This window comes from Neophocaena asiaeorientalis, unplaced genomic scaffold (genome assembly GCF_003031525.2).
Source record: "Neophocaena asiaeorientalis asiaeorientalis breed wild unplaced genomic scaffold, Neophocaena_asiaeorientalis_V1.1 scaffold118, whole genome shotgun sequence".
Classification (NCBI taxonomy): Eukaryota; Metazoa; Chordata; class Mammalia; order Artiodactyla; family Phocoenidae; genus Neophocaena; species Neophocaena asiaeorientalis.
Window position 1 is genome coordinate 4259710 of NW_020175528.1, and position 23814 is coordinate 4283523.

Below are 23814 nucleotides of genomic sequence, written 5' to 3' on the forward strand. Positions count from 1 at the left end.
GGGATAGGGAGAGTGGGAGGGAGGGAGACGCAAGTGGGAAGAGATATGGGAACATATGTATATATATAACTGATTCATTTTGTTGTGAAGCTGAAAGTAACATACCATTGTAAAGCAATTATACTCCAATAAAGATAAAAAAAAAGTTAAAAAAAAATAAGTCACACAATTTAGGAGTTAGTCTATAAAATACTTGAGCATTCAAGGTCATTGCAACACTTCATGTGCAGAACTCATAATCCACCCAATGAAAAGATCAAGAAGGCCCCAGAAACTTAGACATTTTCTCCATCTCTTGCCTTAGTTTTTCAAAAGCAAACACTGGAGTTTGGCTGCTGATAAAAAAAATCAATAGCTGAATAACACAGTAACAAAATTTCTGATCAGGTGTTTATAGGCTATCCTGTTAGAGAACAATTTGCTATTAAAAAAACCAGAGATAATTATCAGCATCTTTGGGATGGGGGGTGGTGGTGGTCAACCTGTTTGGAGAAATAGTGCTGCTTAGAAATGCAGATAAAATAGGTAAGAGAATGAGGAGGGAAATAATTTATGTTCCGATACTAAGCAAAGTAAAACTGAAGACAGTGTTTAAATTATGCCGCTAACAAGGTCACTTTAAAAAAAAATTATTTCAAGATAGATAGTTTTCTATTATTCATGTAAATAGAAAGAATCTCATGGAAGAGATCATCCAAAATAGCAGATCTAGAAGTTGCTCCTATTTACTTCAGAAATACATGATTTAATTTGCTTTTTTGTGCTTCACTTCACTTTACTAAGTCTGATTTAGGCTAGTATTATAATCAGTTTGACTTTCCTGAGCCCTCACCACGTGCTAGGAGGAAGTTAATCTAGAATGTGCTAGTGGAAGATAATGTGAAAAAAAACCACTAGAAATTACTCATCTTGAATGAAGAAAAATCCAGATCATGTATCTCCCCTCCTGTCTCAAATCTCTTGAAATGGAAAAAAAATGTGTATTTTAAAAGAAAACTAAATTTATATGGGATAAAATTGATAAAGTGCACTTCCATAATAGCAAGGAAGTTCTCGGCTCTGACACAAAACGATCTAGAATAAATCTCATAAGATCCTGATTCTTAGCACGTACTTGTGTTGTTAAACACAAATTCACTTATTCCAAAGACTGATCCACACACAAGACACCACAGAAGGTAACCTCACCTGTTTTCTGACCCAGAGTCCTGAGAGTAGAAGAAAGTTTCCCTCCTAATAACTGAAGCAATTCACGCATTTGCAATAATAAAAACATTTTTAAAAGATGAGTAACTTCACAATTCTTTTCTCAATCTAAGATTCCCTAACTAAACTGATGGAGTCAAGATCTCTTGAGATTGACTGTGTGTCAGTGTATTTATAAACAGCCAAGTGGACAATGTTTTGTGTTGGCAGCTAAAAGTCAGCCATTCTAGATCAAGGCTTGCAAGTGAAAATTTTTTTATTCTCCTCCATTTTCCTTTTGATTTAAGGGATATTTAAACTGCATAGCCAGCTGGTAATACATACAACAACACTTAAAACACACATGTGGGACTTCCCTGGTAGTGCAGTGGTTAAGAATCCTCCTGCCAATGCAGGGGACACAGGTTCCATCCTTGGTCTGGGAAGATCCCACATGCCGTGGAGCAACTAAGCCCGTGAGCCACAAATACTGAGCTTGTGCTTGAGAGCCCGCGAGCTACAACGACTAAGCCCAACTACTGAGCCCAAGCACTGCAGCTACTAAGCCCGTGTGCCACAACTGTTGAAGCCTGCGTGCCTAGAGCCCATGCTTTGTAACAAGAGAAGCCACTGCAAGGAGAAGCCCGCGCACCACAACAAAGAGTAGCCCCTGCTCACCGCAACTAGAGGAAGTCCATGTGCAGCAACCAACGCAACCAAAAATTAAAAAAAAAAAAAAACGTGAAAACTTGAATCAAGTAACATGAAAGGCAGAGTCAGCTTAATTACTATTATCTTTTTACCTAATGTAACTGTGGCTTGCAAAACAGTTATAATAAAAAGCATTGTTTTTCCAACTTCTAGAAAAAAAATACAGACAACTGAGCTTAAAATCAGAGTATATCAAGACATTAACCACTTAGCTAAATCACCCCATTAGTGTGGTGTTGAAAAAGGGCATATGTATGTGTATGGATGCGTTACTTATGGTGGCTCATATATGACACAATTATTTATACTGGAAAACAAAAATATGTGACCAGAGAGGGAGGATCCTTACCTTTTCAAGTATAGCGTTGCCTTGATGAGGATTGATGTTCTGCCGGCTTATTTCTCTCTTGTATTTATATTCATAAACTTGGTCAGTGATATTAATCAGCAGAGTTGCAGGGCTGAAGACCAGTTTTCCACAATCATACACAGTTCCACTTTCAATATCAGTTGGTGCTGTAGCGTATCGTAAAATTAATCCCATTACAAGGCCTAAAATAAAGAATAAATAATTGCACTGGAGAAATGTAATCTAAAATGTTCATTACTAGATGCTTTCAAATATATGATTTGCAACTTGTATAGGTGGCAGGAGAAAGGGTCGTTGCCTGGTTTAGAAAATTGTTCACTCTTCCATAGATACCAGCTCAACAGACTGTATTGTTAAAATATTTGCGATGGACACTGTTAATACTTCTCCTTTTTTCCTTCCTAATGGACCCACAGATTTTGGAGAGAAGAGCTACCCACCTCTTCTATCCATCCAAGTGCTCAAGAAAACCTTGGCTCCATGAGAGATACTGTAATCTAATCAGTCAGGAGATGGAATTCCCCTGGAGAAAGTTTCTGGTCCACAGATCAGCACATATCTGAGACAGCCCCATCAGACTAAAAGTTTGCACTTATATACTGTGGTTAGGGGACAAGTGTTCTTATTCTCTCCCTCAGGATATGATCAAGACAATATGTTTCTCTACTTTTTGCTGGCAGGTATCTTGTGACCTTGAGGGGATATAGTCCAAGGACACAGTCAATACACTGAGGATGGTTGGACTGAGATATAGACAGAACCCAGGTCCTGGATGCCTTCACTGAGCCCTGGATCAACCTATCCTGGAGCTACCCTAATTCTAGACTTCCCGTTATGTGACATAATACATTTTCTAATTTTTCAAACAATGTAAAATCAAGTTTCTGCTTACCTGCAGCCAAACACATTCTAATGATACAATATTCCCCTAGCAAAGAGTTGAACTCAAGTGACAATCCTTGACTTTTGAGATTACAGACTCTGTTAGGATGCTCATGGTAATCTGATAAATGTGAACTCTCTTAATATTGTGGATTTATTAACAAAATCACAAAGAAACTTTAGAGGTCCACACATTCCTCAATTTAAAATTAGGATTGATGTATTTGTTTTAGGATAAATCCACAGTTCACTCATTAAAACATCAAAGTTTGGAGGTTTTACCACTCTTTTGTAAATCTAGTCATCTAATGGCCTTTCATTTATTCAATAAAACATTTGTTGGGTGCATATTTTGTTTCAGACATTTATAGACTTAAAATAAAAATACAGTCCCAGTCCTACAGGAGCTGAAGTTTGTAAAATGAAGATCCATAAGCAAACAATTATAATACAATGTGACGTGTGCTATGACAGCTGGTGAGTACCCCGTGTTATACGAGTATAAAGAGGAGACACTCCAAAGCTCTGTGAATGATGCAAAGCTTTAGATGAATCTTAAAAGGTCACATAAGATTTGTCCAGATGACCTGAATCAGGGAATGAGTTGGGATCCAGGCTGCACGTGTGGGTGGCAGCACGTGAGTAACGGCAGAGACAGATAAATGTTCCCTAGGATTTTTGTTTGCCAATGTGTAGAATAGTTGTCAGGAAGTGGCTGCTTGGCCAGAGATTGTGTTTCCAGCTCTCTGGCATTTGGTTGGGTTCTCACCGATGGAATATAAGCAAAAGTGATGTGTGCCACAGCACTGAAGAAGTAGGTGAGTTTTCTCCCTTCTCTTTCCCCATTTATCATATGGATGGGGCAGAAACAAAGGCCCTATAGGTATAGGTAGACAGAGTCACCACATTGAAGAAATCTGCGTCCCTGAGACACCAGGTGGGGGAAAGCCATCCGCCAACCAGGAAAACCTGCACTGGACTGTTACTTGAGTGAAAAGTTAACTTCACTTGTGTAGTCACTGAAATGTGAGTGGTTCTGTGTTAACAGTCACTAGGATAACCTAATAATATAATGTAGAAATACAGAGGAATTTAAGAAATCTGATGGATTTAGGGAATCAGCAGTGGAGTAAGAAGAGAATAGGTGGAGAGAGACAGAGACAGAGACAAAGAGAGAGAAAAACTGTAGACCACAGGGGCCAAGTCATAAAGAGACTCCTCTGTCATGCTAAGAAGTTTTTATTTTTAACCCAATGGTAATCTAGAACTATTGAAAGATTTTAGGCAGGACAGTAAAACAGTCAGATTTTCATATAAGATCTATCACTTTGGCAGTAATGTAGAGAACTAGAGCAATAGGTGAGAATGAAAGCAGATTTCTGTCAAAAATATTTTTACCTTACTTGTTCCTGCTTCAGTATTTGGCCCACTCCCCCATAATAGTGAGAAATATTTTATCTTAACATTTGCCAGCAAGCAAAAATAAGTGATGGGTATGTAACCACCATGAGCACTTGACCCATCATAGAACAGTGGGCAGCCTTCCGTGTGCATTGTCAAGTGACTACAATAAAGCAAGTCAGGAAGGAGAAGGGAAGACGCACCACATACACCGCACATGGTTTAGGGTGCCTGTGTAAGAGCATCGCTTTTCCAGCACTCTAGTGGAGTCCTAGGAAGGACTCGTTTTCTAAAAGTTACTTGGCAATTACCATGGATGATACTATGACCTCTGCTTTCTGCTAAGTGGGATATAAAGAAGGGAAACAAGGTACTACATGCATAGGGCCTGAATGGAGAGAACCTGTATTGGTAATATCTGAAATTCCCGAAGGGTGAGCCATGAGCCGCTTATTTTTGCAATATGCTTTCAGTGCGGTAGCAAGAAGTAAACATGTAGTGTCCACCATTTTTTCTCAAGCAGGGGAAACAAGTATTTGTCATAATAACAAGTGCTTAGTACCTGGGTTTCTGTGGTTAAATTCATACAATGCCTCAAAAGCTAAATGGCCGTGCCTGGCCCTCTGTACCATCTCTGGTTCTAGCCTTCAAGAAGCGTCACACTGGAGTAAGTGGAGTAAGCTCCTCGCTGCCAGAGATGACCAGATGTAATAGCCATGAAAATGCACCTTGCAGATAGATCTCCCACTATGAGGAGTGTGTAGTCTGACCAATGGTCTGGAATTCATGACTGCAGTCATGCTGAACCCAGCCAATGACTGATTGCAGCAGGGGCACTAAGACAGGGATATGGGACTCCTCTGAAGGGTCACCATGGCTCAAAGACTCCGCATCAGCTTTGCCCAACCTTTCTTAGAACTGCACCGCAGCCTATACCTTTTCCTACACAGCCTCCCCTCCTTCCCTCTCTCCACAGGGGTTGGTTGGGCTGCTCCAAGACCTGATAGCTGGCCCAGCATCCGCAGTCTCCCTCCCCGTTTTTCCTCAAAGGAATTTTCCCCCAATAAACATTTTGCACAGCTAATCTCTCTCCAGCATCTGCTTCTTGGAGGACCCAAATTAACACACTAGACAGAAGGCCCTGGCCCTCCTTCTCCCCAGTCCCAAGAGTTGAGAGGAATCAACATCTTAGCACAGTACAAGGGCCAGTGGGGAAGCTGCAGCCTCACCATGCACTCGGTTAACAAATGCACCCACCCATTTGAGTGCAGTAGCAGCAACGAGAAAATCCTTAATGTTGGAGGCCAGACACCTACTCATAGAGCCTCATAATGCTTTTGACAGCCACTCAGAGCTTTAGCTGTATGCTGACACAAACACAGAATGTTGAGTTAACACACTCCAGCCCAGTATTGCAGGACAGCAGGTGACAGATAAAGTAGGATTGCTAGTAGGAAGAAAATGCTAATGAAAAGGGGTTATTTTTATACTCCCACAAAGATACAGGGTAAACAGAGCATCAACCACTTGTACACAGGAGAAGAAAAGAAGGGACTGTCTACCATGACTTATGGACACAAACCAGTACTCTCTTTGGTAAGCCATGAACCAGAACCCTACCTGCCCGAGGGGAAAAGGAGGCAGCCTGTCCCAGCAAAGCAATACCACAAACACATGTGTGCATAGCCCTGACCCCAGGTTGTATCCTCACAAGCATGACACTTTGCTGAGCTCTGTCACTTGGCCGGCTGGTGGCATTACCTTCTCCAAGCAGAACCTCTAGTCCAGATGCATCCCCTGGGTCTACAAGATTGAGCATCTGGGCAACCAGGGTGACAGCAGTGGGAACTTGCTTTCTAGTGAACTCTGACCTTGCCCCAGAAGCACACAAACCCCCAAGACAGATCTTGGACAACAGACCTCATCCCTAAGGTCCTCACAATCCTACAAAGTCCATCTCAAGTCCCAGCTGGGGGACCTGTGCTCTGATGCAGCCTGTACTCACTAAGTTCCCTAACCTTTGAGTACTTATAGTTTGCACCACACCCTTTTGGGCCCCATTTTATATAAAGATATATATTGTTCAGCACTGCTCTGTAGAGTTTGGCTTTGTCACCCCCATTGGATAATGAGACTGTTGAGGGCAGAAGCTGTGCTATTCTTCATCTCTTTTTTCTCTAGAAAAGCCAAACACTGTAGGCAGTTATAACCCAACTTTCTCCAAGTCCACAAACTCCCTTGGATTCAAGAAGAAAAGGATCCTCTGAGTTTATGTAGTTAGTGACCGACATTTTAAAATGTCACATGTAAGGAGCATCACACCAAATGTTGTGATGTTCCTGTCCTTACAGAGCTTGCAATATAACTCTCATAGCGGATGCCTGACATACAGTTGACGTGGTGATGTCTGTGGGAGAGGAAAGGAGGGACGCAGGAAGGAAGGAGGAAAGAGCCTCACGAGCACTCAAATGCGAAACATTTAGAAATATGAGCCTCCTCTTTCTGGACTGGCTCTCCATTCTCCACTTTGAAAATATGAGAAAACCCCACTCCCCTCCTCCCTCCTTCTGCTTTCATGCTACAGACATGGAAGGCGTTGCTCTAGGACTTGTGGGAATTATAAAAATGAATAAAATATGGCCCTGATCATAAAATATTAAAATATTTTAATCCTACCAGGCCTCTTCCTTCTGCCCAAGCCTATGATCCTGATTTCCAGTGAGAATAAGGTACGAGGGTTTCCTAAGTGTCTTCTTATATTAAGCCTGCATTTCATAACCAGTTCCCCTGCATCTTATTTAGTCATTCTACATGATGCTGAAATGTTATCCTTAAGAGAATTTTCTCAGAGGAATATAGATGGGGATTTACTTTTATATATAATGATCATATTTATATATAATGAAATGGATAACAGGATGGCTTTTAAAACACAACATGTTGAAATCTCTTTGGCTATTTCAGACCAATGATTGTGTGCACACGCTATCACGCACACTGCCACACTGCATGGCACACTCCAGCGGGCTCCTTTCAGATTCTCTTCCTGTAGGAGTCACACAAAGCAACAAGCCCAACTATTCACATGCACCAGACTATCACACAGGTACATTCAAATGCCACGTGACATTGGAGAGAATTTAGGAGCCTCAAGAAAATGTAGTTAATACATGAAGATTGAAGAATTGAGTTTTGTAGTTCTTTCACTCTCTATGCACGGAATGGCTACCAAGAATGATCTAAATAACTGAGGTATTGTCCCTTACTGGAAAAACAAGATAAATCCTTAAACTACGTAATATGATATTTCAGCTTAATAAAGGGTATCAGACACTGCTGATTGGCAACTCAGCATCTATCCCCTCTTTTTCCCAACAAAACCCTGATTTCTTCGGCTAACCATCCCTCCCCACATGTGCTCAGGGTAAGGTGACCTCTCTCTCAGTCCCAAGGGTGTTTCTATTCCCCTTGCTGATAACTGGTACTAGAAGGCATGTAACTCTATTCCTGTCAATAAAATGTGAAGAGAAGCTTGCTAGGAGGCTTCTTAGAAAAGTTTTGACATCCTAAAAGAGGGGCCGAGGAGAGATGAACTCTCTTCTTCCTCAGGCTATTATTGTGCCTGGTCAGGACACCAGGAACTGCCATGCCCACCTCGCTCCCAGCCTGGCACTGAAGTCAGCACTGGGAATGGCAGAGCGGAGAAAAGGAAAAAAAAAACCCTGCGTCCTTGAAAACAACAGCAGTTGCTGAATCAGCCAGCCCTGAAGACTACTCTTCTCTGGACTTCTAGTTATGGGAGACAATAAATTGCCATATTGCTTAAGTCTGTCTGAGTCAGGGTTCCTGTGACTAGCAGTTGAACACATCCTAACAGATACAGTTTTTTTTTTTTAACAAGTGAATGTACAAAGTCCCAAAGAACCCTAAAGGAGAGATCAACTAACTCCACTCCCTAAAGTGCTAAGGAAGGCTTTGCAGAGGAGCTGCTTAAGGATGCACTGGATTTGCAAGGGAGAGAAGAGGGCGTGGACTCTATAGGGAGAAGCACATGGAAATCAATAAGTGGGGTGCTAATCGGGAACATCGAGCAGTTTGGGTGGCCCACTAGGGCACCTGAGATCAAGGACCCCAGTGCAGCTGAGAGAAAGAGGGTGTTCAAGAGGGAGAGACAGTTGCCAAGAAGATCCTGAGGAAGAACAGAGTGAGCTCCTTTTGAAGAGGCAGATTTGTTCTCTTTCAGGGCAGAGGAAAGAGCGTTTGGAGAAAATTATCCGAAGAGAGAAAAGAGAATTGAGAAACAGTGGGAACATGGAGAGGAAGTTAACATCAGAAGTAGTGTCTATTTGTGTGAAAAAGAATTTAACAAAGGAATTTGAGAAGAGGAATTTCAAGATGACAGGAATAAAATAAAGCCAAGGAAGAGCGTTCTTTACCACTCTTAAGACTTTTTATAGTGGGAGACTCTTTAAGGCAGGGAATCTAAGATGTTATTTCAGTCACTCAGATTAAAAAATATGAACTAGGGATCCAAATGTGGAAACGAAGAAGGAAAGGGTGTGATAAATATTCGAAGGAAGCCAAATCGGTGGACACCATTTAACTGTAAGATAGCACTCACAAATATTAGATATTATGTGTTATCACTACAATTTTTTTTTTTGCTTTAGAGTGTTTTTTTTTTTTACATCTTTATTGGAGTATAATTGCTTTACAATGGTGTGTTGGTTTCTGCTTTATAACAAAGTGAATCAGTTATACATATGTTCCCATATCTCTTCCCTCTTGCATCTCCCTCCCTCCCACCCTCCCTATCCCACCCCTCTAGGTGGTCACATAGCACCGAGCGGATCTCCCTGTGCTATGCGGCTGCTTCCCACTAGCTATCTATTTTACGTTTGGTAGTGTATATATGTCCATGCCTCTCTCTCGCTTTGTCACAGCTTACCCTTCCCCCTCCCCATATCCTCAAGTCCATTCTCTAGTAGGTCTGTGTCTTTATTCCTGTCTTACCCCTAGGTTCTTCATGACATTTTTTTTTTCTTAGAAAGAGAAAGACAAATACCGTATGCTAACACATATATATTGCTACAATTTTTAACTGTTTACTTGATATTTATCCACCTCTACCATCTTATCAAAGCCTTTGTTAGAACACTGATTTAGAGGGATGATATGGGTTTGAGTTTCAAATGCTAAATGCATTCCCTAACATTTTCCTTTAGCAGTTTAGTTTTACACTGAGATTAGTCAGGGATAGAACCAAAAGTAAAAATATACAGTGCCTTCTGGCTATTTAGGGCTTTTGTTCTCTCTCTGCCCTCCCACCAACCTTCTAAATTCAAAGGACTAAAGGAAGGTGTGGGTGTTGCTAAAAGGGACATAATTTATTGCTTTGTGCTGGCTCACTATCAACTTGCTTTGCTGAAGAAAAGCACCCCATAACGATTTCAGAACAGGTCTGTCTGGGGCATCTGCTCGTAAGAGTATCCCATGATATTCCAAGGTGGAAAGTGGTCCATGAAGCTGTTCCACCTTGGGATGCTTCATCCATTCAAAGTTCTACCTTCTCACAGGTTAGAGTCATATGCGAAATGACAGAGTCCCAACCATGAGATCTTCCACCATGGTAGGCTGCCCGATGTGCACATCCATCCTTGATGCATACCAGACAACACACACATGCACACACTTGTGCATACAACACACACAAACACACACATTTCACAGCACTCCGGGATTCCTAACATAACACTATAGGTAACTTTTCTCTAGAAACTATCTCAGCCACAGCTTATATGTAGCTAATACCCTTCCTTGAAATCATCTCAGGAAGTTTACAAAAGAAATATAGAGATATCTACCTAGATAAATACTGACTAAAACAAAATGATTTCTTTTATAATGTTTACACAGAACAGTCTATTTTTTCTCAAACCAGCCGTGGAAATGTCACAAAGTATTCTAGATAGTGAAAGAGGAAGGGACTCTCCAATACATGGAGATTGTCTCCCAAACTCTCTCTTCATCACAGCTGGGTAATGAAAAGAGAACGAAAAAAGATAGGAGAAAAGGAGACAAAACTAGAAACTGCATGTTTCATTTTCCTAGTGGAGTAGTTCTCAGACTTTAGTGCATCAGAAACCTCTGAAAGTTTCATTAAAACACTGCTTTGCTGGACTCCAAGTTTTTGACTTAATAAGGCTGGGTCGGGGGCCACATATATACATTTCTAACAAGTTTTCAGGTGATGCTGATGCTTCTGGAACCCTACTGTGAGAAGCACTGTCTTGTAAGACAGCAGTTTCTACCAATACGACTGCCATCACAGTCATAGAACTCCATCAAAATCCATGTCACCTCAGGTTCATGCACACAGGTTTCATCAAGCTTGGAGAGCCCAGAGGTATAAGTAATTTTATCTTCAGTCCCTTCCAAAAATTTAATTCCATTAAACTAAGATTAGATGAAAGCCTAGTTTTGCACACTCCACATGAATAAGGCATTTGCAGTTCCTTCCCCACCCATTCTGACAATCACAGGCATTTAAAACCAGGATCACTGTGGACTTGCAACACCGCCTTCCCTGATGCTGGGGCAGGTGCTTCCGGGTCAGCCTCATCACTCTCACTGGGACATTTCAACCCAGCTGCTTGGCATGGATGTGCTTTCACAATATTGCTCCTTCTGTCTTTCCCATGCTGGGCTTTTGGCTATGGACAGTATAATGTTTCTGAGGCCTCAAGGTAAAAAGAAAACTTAAAGACCCACCTCCCTTTCCCAACCTCTCCTCACTCCTAACTTCCTGTGAGAGTTAAATACCAACAGCAGACTTTGATGAGAGGACAACTGTGGCCAGAATTTGAGAGCACTAGCTTCCAAAGATGGTGTTTCTCCCAATTATTGTGGGCAGCCTTGGCCATAGTTGTAAATTTTTTGTTTGTTTCCTTATATACAAACTGAAGATCCTTAGACCTTTTCTGCATGGATATGGTGATGATTAGCCATGAGGGTTAGTATTAGTTAGATCTTTCAATCTCTGTCTTTCTTTTATAAACTTTCTAAAGTACTATCACCTGGCACAAAATAGACATTTATTAAGTAACGGCAACACTTCTAGGGCTAAATGTGTGATACAGGTGAAAGAATATGGGTTTTATGATCGTGGGTTTGAAGTTCAGCCCTGGTGGTTACCAGCAAGTCACTTTATGTCTCTGAGTGTTGGTTTCATCATCTGTAACATAAAAATGACAATACCTCCCCCGTGCAACACACACATGCACATACAAACACACCCATGTTTGTGATACCCAGTGGCCTTATGGAGCCAAACTGCCAAGGTATGAGTCCCAGCTTAGGTATCTAGTATGTGTGACCTTAAGGAGGTTACTTAATTTTTGGTGCCTCAGTTTCCCCACATAAAAAATGGTTGTTGGGCTTCCCTGGTGGCACAATGGTTGAGAGTCCGCCTGCCAATGCAGGGGACACGGGTTCGTGTCGCGGTCTGGGAAGATCCCACATGCCGCGGAGCAGCTGGGCCCGTGAGCCATGGCCGCTGAGCCTGTGCGTCCGGAGCCTGTGCTCCGCAACGGGAGAGGCCACAACAGTGAGAGGCCCACATACCGCAAAACAAAAAAAAAAGGTTGTTGTGAGGATTAAATGAGTTAATATATGTAAAGTACTTATGACAGCATAATTCATACTGTAAATGCTATTTGTGTTAGCTATTTTTATTATTGTTACTTGTTATATTGTTATTTTTATTATGTTATTTTGACATAATAAATGTTTAGCAAATATTAGTTTATCATGTTACCACTTGCCTAACCATTTAGACTATATATAATATCTCCATAAACAGTTTAAATCAAAAATCCATTTTCTTGATGTGCACGCCCATTAGCCTTTAGAGTCTGAGATGGGATCCTTTGAAGCAACACAGTAGTTTGCTCTACGGGCTTCCTCTGTAGCTCCTTAGTGATTCAGAAGCACAGCAGGATACATAGGAGGTTATTTTCTTAAAATCAACTTTTAAAAACCTACACAGAGCTATACATCTTTGATTTTTTCCACTTTTTCAAACTTTCTTTGGCTAACACTTTACAGCATGGAAAACCTGGCCCTGATCTCCGAAGCTTCTTAAAACCAACCTCTTTTTCCCCCAAGAGGGAAAGCAAGTTTAATTCATTAGGCTCTTAACCCTAATTACCTTTCCTGCAGATCCCTTCAAATTAAATCAGAGCCGCTCCGGTTTTCATATGACATGCATCCACAGATCCCCAAATCCACAGCCAGACCTCACTGTTCTGATGGTATAATTTTCTCTCTTTGCCTTTCTAACAGGAATTCAACAGGATTTACTGAGCATTCCATATAAAATCAGAGCAGAACTGGAAGAACTAAGAATGGTAAAATAACACTAATTAAAATCCCATCTGGCAGAAAGACTCGGATGTCATTATAGGCTGGTAGGGTTCTGGGAAAAAAAGCTATTGGTTTGAGTTGGAGTGGCCTGAATTTGGAGTGGCCTGAAGTTGGAGTCAGTCTTAGCCTGAATTTTGAAGGACTTTTTTTTTTTTTTTTTTTTTGCGGTATGTGGGCCTCTCACAGCTGTGGCCCCTCCTGCCACAGAGCACAGGCTCCGGACGCCCAGGCCCAGCGGCCACGGGCCATGGCCCACGGGCCCAGCCGCTCTGCGGCACGTGGGACCCTCCTGGACCGGGGCATGAACCCGCACCCCCTGCATCAGCAGGCGTACTCCCAACCACTGGACCACCAGAGAAGCCCTTGAAGGACTTTTGAAGCTGGAAGGAAGGTTAGTAAAATCTTCTATTTCATTTATTCCTCATTTTATAGATAAGAAAATTAGGGCTAGAGATTAAATCGCTTGCCCAAAGTAATGCATCTAGCTACTGAAAAAAAAGAAAATCATAAGGATTTAAAAACCCAAATCCCCAAGAGAGCATCCAATGCTTTCTCCATAAAGCATGCTACATTTGCATAAGTAAAAAGCCTCAGGAGGGCCTTCCAGGCAGGGAGAAGGGTGTGAAGTCAACATCTCCTATGGGCCTGGCAGTCAAGGAGGCAGGGCTGGACTGAAGCAGAGTAAAATGCATCAGTAGGGGAGAGCCACACCATGTCCACCAAGACAATTTTATCCTGAGGAACCTCCAAGCAGTGCTAGGATAAAATTAATGCCTTATGATTTTTTAAGAAAAATAGCTTTTAAAACCTTAGTGCTTGACTATGTAACTATGTTTTCTTTAAATCTTGAAAGACAGGCTGTTGAGTGAACTCAGTTGGCCTTATGAAACCGCTAAATATATTCTTAGAGCATCAGACATAGTCTAATAGGTTAATATAATATAGTTTAATGAATTCAAAATCTAAACTTTGCGGCTTAAAATTTCCCTTCAGCCCACTAAACAGTGAGCAAGATTTCCCCTTGTATTTGGAGACTGTCCCTTATATTATAAGGCTGTGAAATCAAAGGTAGAATTCTAAGAGATTTAAATTGTTCTGTCCCTAAACTCAGATCCCAACCCTCAAATGCATGGCATTATGAATGTCCTACAAAGTAAGGGAGCCCCCAGTGATGTGTAATGGTATTGTTAATGCTATCAGGGAACAAGGAGCAATTTTTCTTTTATGAACAACGAGCAGTGGATACAGGGCCCTAAGTGAGCAGCGCTAAGTGCACCATCTGCTGCCAGTCAATATTTTGACCATTAATAGTCTCTTAAGCTTTTAGTCCAATTTAAGTGAATATCATCATGGCTTATACTTTAAGCCAATTATGGATTCTAATCCTTTGATTTTGAAATAATGAGAGCTGTAGAATGTCATGAGACACAATTACCAACCACTGTTCCTGGTGAAGCAAAAATATTGTTAAAAGGCTGCCACTAATTTTTAAAAGCATCCTAGGACTCTTGATACCAAGAAAGATAGATTATTTGTATCTGGAGTATCAGAATTATCTCCAAGGAACTCCAGAGTCAAACCAGACACCACCCATGATTTTTCTTGGCCTCTACAACACTTCATATAATATAACAACTTGGAAATTGTTCCTAACAATAACTATAAAAGAGCAGTTAAATGTTCTGTTTGATCACTTTTCTCCTCACTTTTATTTAATTGCTCATTTCCTAAGACCCTGCTCCCTAAAATTTTTTAATTGGATTTCCCCATATACAGATAAAATGCATCAACATCTAGTGTGTCTTCTAAAGGATAACTGACACATATCGGCAGAATGGTGGCAGAAAGGCAAAAGGCTGGCTGGGCTGAAACAGGAAATCCAGGGCCTTAGAAAAATATTTATGGTCCTTGATGCAGAGGAAAATGAAACGTTATACAAATAGTTGACGAGAGTAAGAGCAGTAGTCAGTCTAGTAGGGGAACTGTTAGTCAAATTCACTGATAAGCGTCAGGTACAGGACCAAGCAATTTTAGAAGATGTTTCATTACAAGCATATCTGTCTATAAGATGGAGATGACTGAAGTACAGTTTACTTTCAAGTGTTCATCTTCTTTAAGATTAAAAAAAACTTTTAAAAGTTCAACGTGAACCATAGTTTTGTTTCTTTTCTTCCCCATCGATTATCACCAGGCCCCTGGCAGAACTCTCACAAGAGCCATGACTTCCATCCTCTGGTGATGAAGGGGTTTATTTGGTCTTACTCTGAAATTTCATTCTTTTGGACTTTCTGGAAAATAGAATCTATCTGACTAATCTTGAAAGCATAAACAATATGAGGGTGCATCTGGATCTCACAGATACATCTTCTCTCTATGACAATCATTGAAAGAATTTATTTATTTTAAAATATCTTCAGCATCTCTTAATAGAGATAGCCCAGCTCGGTGGCTAATTACATGACCTTCATATCTCTAAGTCTTCATTTCCTTACCTGTGAGATGAGGATGCTGGACTTACAATCTCTGACTCCTTCCCAATATATGAATTTCAAATTCAGTTACAGCTACTGGGAGATTCATTCACTTGGCATCTCCCTTCCCCTTACCATGCTAGTGGGAACCTGCTGTATAGCGCAGGGAGCTCAGCTTGGTGCTCTGTGGTGACCTAGATGAGTGGGTTGCGGGGGGAGGTGGGAGGGAGGTCCAAGAGGGAGGGGATATATGTATACATATAGCTGATTCACTTCGTTGTACAGCAGAAACTAACACAACATTGTAAAGCTACTATACTCCAATAAAACAACAACAACAAAAGGTTTATCTGAATGTCCCTCTTATTTCTCTGTTGTAGTTTCAGACGATTTTATTACATCACTGACAGAAAGTCCCTAATAAATATTTCAGACATAACATTTAGATCATCCCTGAAGAAGAAATATGAGATGTCACCAGTGCTATCCATATGGACTATTTTCAGAAATTATCAGTGAGAACTCTTTTGAGATGAACATGAACCTTATTAGACCTGTGGATGAGTAAAATCACATGGACGCCGCCATGAGTAGCTATTCAGTTTAGGGGAAGTTCACTTCTTCGAGATTTAGTTTCTTCCTCTGTATAATGAGGTGGCTAGAGAAAATAACCTTTAAGATCTCCTTAAATTCCAACAATTATAATTCTATGCCAATAAAAAAAAACTAAACAACACTAAAATAAAAGTCTTTTCACTGATTTATACAGCTCAAGATAACTCAAGGATACTAAAAATTCTAGTAATGGGATAGTTATACATATATGTGGATGTCTCCATAATTTTTATAATCCTTATACATTGCAGTGTTTCAGAACTTGCTTTCAATAACTCCCATATAAAAAATTTATAAAAGAAGGACAGAAATCAGACAGCTCAACTTAATCCCACACAAACCTTAAGCTTAAACTGCCTTAAGAATAGCAATTTAGAGAAACGCTATCTCAACTATTGCTCAATGTGCTAATTTTTTTCTTCTTTATTGAAGTATAGTCGATTTACAATATTGCATTAGTTTCAGGAGTACAGCAAAGTGATTCGGTTTTACATATACACACACACACACACACACACACACATATATATGTAAAACCGAATCTTTTTAAAATTCTTTTTCAGTATAGTTTATTACAAGATATTGAATATAGTTCCCTGTGCTACACAGTAAATGTGCTAATATTTTATGACTTCAACCACAACTTAAAAGTATTTCATGCAGTTTTTAAGGATTAAAAGTTAATCTGGGAATTTTCATGTTAAAAAGTAAAAGTTACATTTATGTGTCGTGAGTACAAAGTATGTCTGAATTTTAATAGGTCACCAAAATTTAATCAAAAGTTTTACAAAACAGTATCTCCATCATAGATAAGCTGAAATTGGTAAATGAGTCATAGTTCAATCAAATTCAGGGCTGTGAAGAAATCTTCCCCTCTAATAAAGGGTCATAATTTTAAAACCAGTGTTGTTTTGCTAAACTATATATAGCCCTTTAATTTAATGCCAAGAATTACATTGTTTCTGGCTTCTCAGATTACATCCTATACCCTCTTTGATTATTTATTAGAAGAGTCAATAGAAAGCCTGGTCCACTGATGGTGGAGAAGGGCAGTGACTGGCGCCGAGGGCTTTACATCTGCTGGTGTCACTTCCCTTCTGTCTGACTATTTATCTTTAACCTGATTGTAAGTTTTTCCCCTCAAATGAGACTTTTGTTATGTTTTTTAAGTCCCTCAATGGAAAGGAACTTAACTGTGCTCTGAATGGACCAGCACATCAGTCTCCTGAAAGAAATTACACTGCTTAGCCTAAAACTTCTGCCTTCTAGCTCAAGTATCTCACAGTGGGATCCAGTTAAGGCATCCGATTTCTTATGGTCTCAAATCATGACTGTACATTGTTATCATCAGGACATCATATGGTTAGCATATAAAATGTGCACGGATCCTGTTCCCTGAACCTCGGGGGTATAAAAGGCTTTAGGACTTCCAAAATAAGGGAAGTGAAATATAAAAGTATATTCTTTACTGTGACGTATAACAATGCCTCAGCTGTTTCCATTGTGTTCAAAGTTCCTATCCATTATCAGGCTAAGAGTGGTAAAGCAAACTATTTCATAAATCAGATCAGTTTTAAAACCACCAGTGTCTTACACTTTACTTTATAAGATGAGAGTACATACTGGATAATCTCTGTCACATTTTATTAAGCTTTCTGAAAGGAATGACATGGGAAGTTGCACAGAAAGAGCAATACCTTGGGAGCTTAAAAGGTTAAATTCTTTTCCACACCTTGTCCCTCCCTCCAAAAAAGAAGATACATAGTAAATCATACTAATAATAACTATAAACTAGAAATTATGAAATCAGGCTAAGAAATGAAGAGCACTGCATAAAGAAACTTGTGTATTATAAGAAAATAAAACATGCTCATATAATTAAAATAGATTTGAACAAAATTACTCCAATAGTAGCGGTGGAATACATACGTTTCTGCAAGTTTTCTTCTTGAAACTAGTTGATGTAAGAGGATTTACTCAATACATGTTTAAGTGATGTTATTTCTAGAACTTTATAAAGCTCATCAGCCCCTCCAGTGAAAGAAGGCTGCTCTCTGTGACTTCCCAATATCTATCATTACAAAAACAAACAGCTAGCCCTGTTTGTCTCCCCACATGACAATGGACCTGCATCTGTCAACAGACTCGCATTATGTGCTGCGTGAGAACATGACTGTGACATTTACTCTTGTGACAAGGCAAATTTTGGCAGCTCATCTGGATAGAGATGAGCATTCATTATGCTGCAGCACCTTTCATCAAGCTAATGACATTTCAATCAGCATGTTTTCTCCAGTTTCGGTACTTTGCCATCTGAGCACAAGTCTCTAATTACGCCCAAGCAACAAGTTTCACATCAATCCTACAGTTTCTGCACTCACCGTACACCATCGCTCCTCCGGTTTCATGCAAGAAGCGAAATCGATGATTTTTAAATAACCAGATTGTCAAAATGGTAAGGATGAGCAAAAAATTAAAGACAAGCAGCTCCACCGCTCCCTGATGTTGAAACTGATACTCGTCCCTCTCTGACATGAACCTTTGCTGTCTCTCCATTCTCCAGTCTACTCGGGATTCCTTAGATAAAAACCTGGATAAGGACTGTTTTTTCAAGGTTTGCCTAAGACGGTCTGGCTGCCTGAGGATTTCAGGATAACACTGCCACTTAAGTTGCTACTTCATGAGCATTCTGCCTTGGCTTAGTATTCAGATGGCTTCTAGTTACAACTTCCTGTTTCTCTCTTAAAGCAGCCTCGTCTCTTTTCAAACTCCAGAGTGTGGTTTCGTCATCAACTCTTACTGTCTTTAAGTGATTCATTCCATGAAATTAACTTTCATATCGGACAAACCTGCTATCAGTCATTCTGAGATCTTGAGTCATGATCTTATCGTTTAGAACAAGTCTTCTTAAGCTGCATAACAGGTGAATTGTAGATTAATAATAAAGCAGATCACCTTACATCACCAACATTTTCTAAATTCAAAAAGCCAATTCCTGAATCATAACCTCACTCACATACGAGATTTTTCCTTTCCAACCAAAGCCTAGCAATGTGATGGGGACAGACTGAAAATGATTTCACAAGGATTTTTTTTTTTAAGTTTAGAAGCAAGAAATAATTTTGTCTATGAATGTCCCTCCGGTTTTATATAACTGGTAGTCACAAGAGCAGTATTTAAACTCTGAATCAATTGCTTTTCTTTTAACAAGGATAAATGAAAGCACAAGACAAAAAGAATTTTGTCCTATCTCTACAGCTGTGTGCTGTTTTTATATGTTGAGTCAAAAAAGAAAAGAAACTAAAGACGTGTCTTTGAAGGAAGAAACCATACAGCCATTCCCAGTAATGCCACATTTGTGGATTTCTCTTTGTAAAGCTCCTGGTCCAGACATTCAGGACCCACAGAATCTGCCATGGATCACAAACCTCCTCTGTCCTATATGCAGAACAATGTGGTTCACTGAGGAATAGTCTGCCACCAACAATGAAGTTTCCAGAATTCCAGGGCACAGACAGTGATGATTCTTCAGATCATCTTGCATTTGGCAGGTTAGTTCTGTTTGAATTAAGATTCTTATGCTTTTTGAAAAAGATCAAGATAACGCTACCATAGGCTCTGCTATTTTCTTAGTAATTGTTGATTCGTTTGCCTTTTTGGTCTTATGATACAATTAGATCCAGGGTTAAGTGAGGTTCTTCATCATTTCATGATATTATTATAACTCAGGGGTTGTAATAATCATCTAGTATATCCATACTTGACGGAATTAGTATTCAATTTATATGGTGTAAGTGATTCATTGAGTAGGATGAGTCCAAATAGAGCCTCAGAATATCTTGTCACCAAAAGCTAGAGGTCAAACACACAATATATTGGGGGCTAAACTAGCTCCTCAATAACAGTTTTACCCACAGAGAAAGTCTATCAACCACTTAATATAAAATTCTGCTGTTTCAGCTTCTTTGCCTTCTGCAACTTTTGAAGCTGATTTCCTGAGTTTAACTCAGCAGGGGGTATTTATGTGGGTTGCAGATGTTCTTTTAACACACTACCCTTTTTGGCAGACATATCCGTGATGACTAATATTCAAACTGTTTTGAAATCTGTCAGATAATGCTTGCAAGCATTTCATGAAGCTTTGCTAGCAGGTTCTACCTTTACAATTTTGCAACCCCACAGGTTTAGTCTTGAGTTGTTAGATTTACAAGATAACCCAACTTCAAAACGTGGCAATTTCCTATCTTTTTTTTCTTTTTCTTTTCAGTCACCATTTAATTACTTTGGTTTCCTTTTAATAATGATGATTATTCCATCTGGCCAGAATAAACTTTCTTCGGTTGTCTTATTATGACATCCAATTTCACTCTCTTACCCAATGAAGCAACTCAGTGAGAGGATTAAAGACCTGTGGAATGTTTTGATTGGCTAATACACTGTTTTTAAAAGTCCTAAACTTGATGTCAACATATGAAAAAAGGTATATTTCACATAAAAATATCAGACACATGGTTTCTCTAGAAAAAAACTGGTAAGATCTGGCACATTGGACCCTCCTTCCCATGTGGACACAACCTGTTAAGGCTGAGGGGGTTCCTGTTTGCCACAAGTCCCATTCATTCTATTTCACTCATTTATGTTCCCTGCATGACCCCTACAGTCATTTGAACATGTGGCCCCTGGTTCACTCCAGGAATGGAATACATTCACCATTCTATTGTCCAATCCTGATACTGTTTAACATTAGGATGGGAAGCTGAAAAGAAAAGGGGGTTTAGGAAACTTTTCCAATTCTTCCATTCAGAAAAGTGTTTCAATTCCTCCTATCTTGTGTTTTCTTCTCAGAATATCATTTAATATTCTTATGTACCAAGAAAAATAAGAAAACTAAGTAGAAGCACATATTACTTTGGTATCTACTATAAACCAGGCAATATGCTGGGAAATTTAATTTAATGTAATAGTCATAAAAACCCTACACGTGAGGCACTTAAGGCTCAGAGAGGGTTGGTAATATATCCAAGGTTGCACAGCCAGTAGGGGTTAAATTCACACACAGGGTTTAGTGGCATTAAGATGGCATTTTAGCTGGGGTGATCAATTCACCTTGCCTTGTTAGAGACTTTTGTGGTTTTAGGACTGAAAGTCCTGTATCCCAGAAACTCCTCAGTCACAGGCAAACCAGCACAACTGGTCACCCTAATAGCCAAGGTTCTCCAAATTTACAAATCCTGTACTATCAAAAATGACTGCTCTTTATGAGATTCCTGAGGGAGATATTCACAAAAAGAAGAATATCTATTAAAAATTAAGGCAATATTTTATTAGCTGGTGACATAAACCTTAGTACTAGGGCTCTGACGAAGTTGGGATCTCAAAACTTAAATACAAAACTTAAATACTCCCAAAGAAGAATTCTTGATTGTTCCTTAATTCAGATCTTAACAACTATTGGCCACTGAGTCAAAGGTTCTTGCTGAAAGATACAACATGCCAGTAAGAGGAAGGAAGTAAAGAGAAAAACAGGATGGCCGAGCTTATGCAGTGAAATTCCCCTGACTCAGCTTGCCCATCTAGTCTCATGGAAGGAAAAACTTGAAGAGAAGAGACTTCCAAGCCAAATAACTTGGTGTAGCATAATAACCCCAACCTTAGTGAATGTGACCAGTTAGAACCCATAGACTGTGTTTCATAATCTAGCCAATCATTTGAGAGTTCCTTGCTCTTGGAGAGGACAGTGGAGATTGTGGGCTCAGAGGATGGAGAAGGGAAACTTTCCTGGGGTGAGGAGAGATGCTGAGGGTTCCTCTTCCCTGTTCCCTAGAGCCCCCACTCTGACCAGTCTTAGTTCTCTCTCAACCATCAGGCTTAATGGAAAATACTTAAGTCAATTCAGGCCCTGGGTTAGAGGAAAATCCCACTTCCTCATTCACTTGGCCTTTCTCCTGACACTTATCCCTCTCTGAGACCAGTGAGATGGCAGTTTCATATTTTCCCCCAAAGGTTCTAAAATAGACCAGGACAGGACTGTAATTAAGTTTACTTGGAGGTCACACAATGCACTAAACTGAAGATTCACCCCCTATTCTATTTTCAAACTTGCCGTAAATTCATCTGTTAAAGTAATTACATGAGGCAACTATTAGACTGGGGTGACGCTAATGCCTTGGTCACCTATGCAAGCAAACCAAACCTAAGCCAGAGTCAATGTGCTCAAATCCAAGAAAATGAAATTTAAGAACAACCAATCACAAACGGCCAACTAAGATTTCCCAAATAAGGCAACCATGAAAGCTACAGCAAATCAAATACTGTCCTTGCTTTGTTTCCCTATCTTTTCTACAAAAACTTCTCTCTAAGCTTCTGTTGGTGGAGTGATCCTAATCCCTTTCGGTTTGGTGCTGCCCCAGTTTGAATGGATGTATGCCCAAATAAACTCTTGAAAATTTTAATGTGCTTCAGTTTATCTTTTAACACATCTTAGCTTTCCCTACCCTCCAAAAGTCACATGTTAGCATAAAAATGTCCCTGATTTGAACAATATGAACTGCTCCCATTAGTAGATTTCCACAGAGAAACGAAAGTTCAAAAATTTCACAGAAAGTTAAATTCCATGTAAACACTTGGACAGTATTAAGTCCCAAAGACATTCACTGCCTAATACCTGGTTTTCCTCTTCAGACTCTTAGTCTATGGGACCAAGGACCATGAACCCAGGACATGACCCCCAAGTGCATGTTTTTTCCACTGCTCTTCATTATGGCGGCAAAGTGAAATAAAGTTCACTGAAAACTAGTGAGAATGAGAGGGCTTGTGTAATTTCATTAAACAACTCATATATAGAAACATGTGCGCATGAATGAGGATCTCGTCCTTCTTCTGCCCCACCAAGTTCCAGCCATGCTCTGAGGAAGGAAAACTGGGGTACAGACCTTACTGTTTTCCAAGGTGAGGTCTTATCTCTAGATTGTTCATCCTTGATGTACACAAGTACATAATAAGGACCCCAAACCAGTGATGACCAGAGAAAAGGGGAATCGCCTTACACTTGCACCAGATGCCACTTGCTAGCTTTGTCCCAGCAAACATATACTGGATCCCACTTTTTTTATTTAAGCATTGCTTCATTGAAGGGTCCCAAAGCTGTACAGAGCTGAAGAGAGGCAAGGCTGGCATTTTGCCTGTGATCTAGCCATGTCATCCCTGTGCCATCAAAGGGCCTCACAGCTAAAGCCTCAGAGTGACGAGGGTCCCAGATGAATATCCCTTGATTCCTAATTCTGCCTCTTCTCTTTCTTTGTTCCTATCCACAGCATATCACCCTTTTTCTTTTGTACAGGGTACCACTGTAAGAAATAATAAATGTTACATGTCAATTATATCTCAGTTTTTAAAAAGTTAAAGAAAAAGTAACAAGCTTCGGTCCATTGGTCCCCTCTTCTGTCTTGAACATACTGAAGGGTAAGTTGTGAGAAAAATTTCACTCACTGCCTTTTCATTTTGTTCAGTCAGTTCTTCATGAGGCAGGGTAAGTGCAGGCTGGCCACAGTGGCTGAAACCTCCCCACAACCCAGGATGGAGACTTCAGAGCCGGAAAGAAGTATGAGCTCTGGAGCCAAGGAGAGGGAGGATGAGATGGAGAACTAGCACTCCAAGCTGCGTCTACTGATACTTTTAATGCAAAGTTTCTGAGATCAAAGACCTGAGAAAATTCATTCCTTTGATCTCCTAAGTGTCTACAAGATAAATTCACAT

General features: G+C 40.1%; 1 protein-coding gene across 1 annotated transcript in view; it reads right to left on the reverse strand.

Annotated features, from left to right (window-relative positions):
* Window positions 1-18749, reverse strand: part of SLC9A9 (solute carrier family 9 member A9) — a 532106-nt gene extending 513357 nt beyond the window's left edge. The window contains exons 1-2 of the mRNA XM_024769140.1: window positions 18441-18749; window positions 2246-2448 (exon numbers count right to left, since the gene is read on the reverse strand). Coding sequence (XP_024624908.1) covers window positions 2246-2448; window positions 18441-18615 — 378 coding nt within the window. The 5' untranslated portion in view covers window positions 18616-18749. The remainder of the gene's footprint in view (window positions 1-2245; window positions 2449-18440) is intronic.
* Between the last annotated feature and the right edge of the window lie 5065 nt (window positions 18750-23814).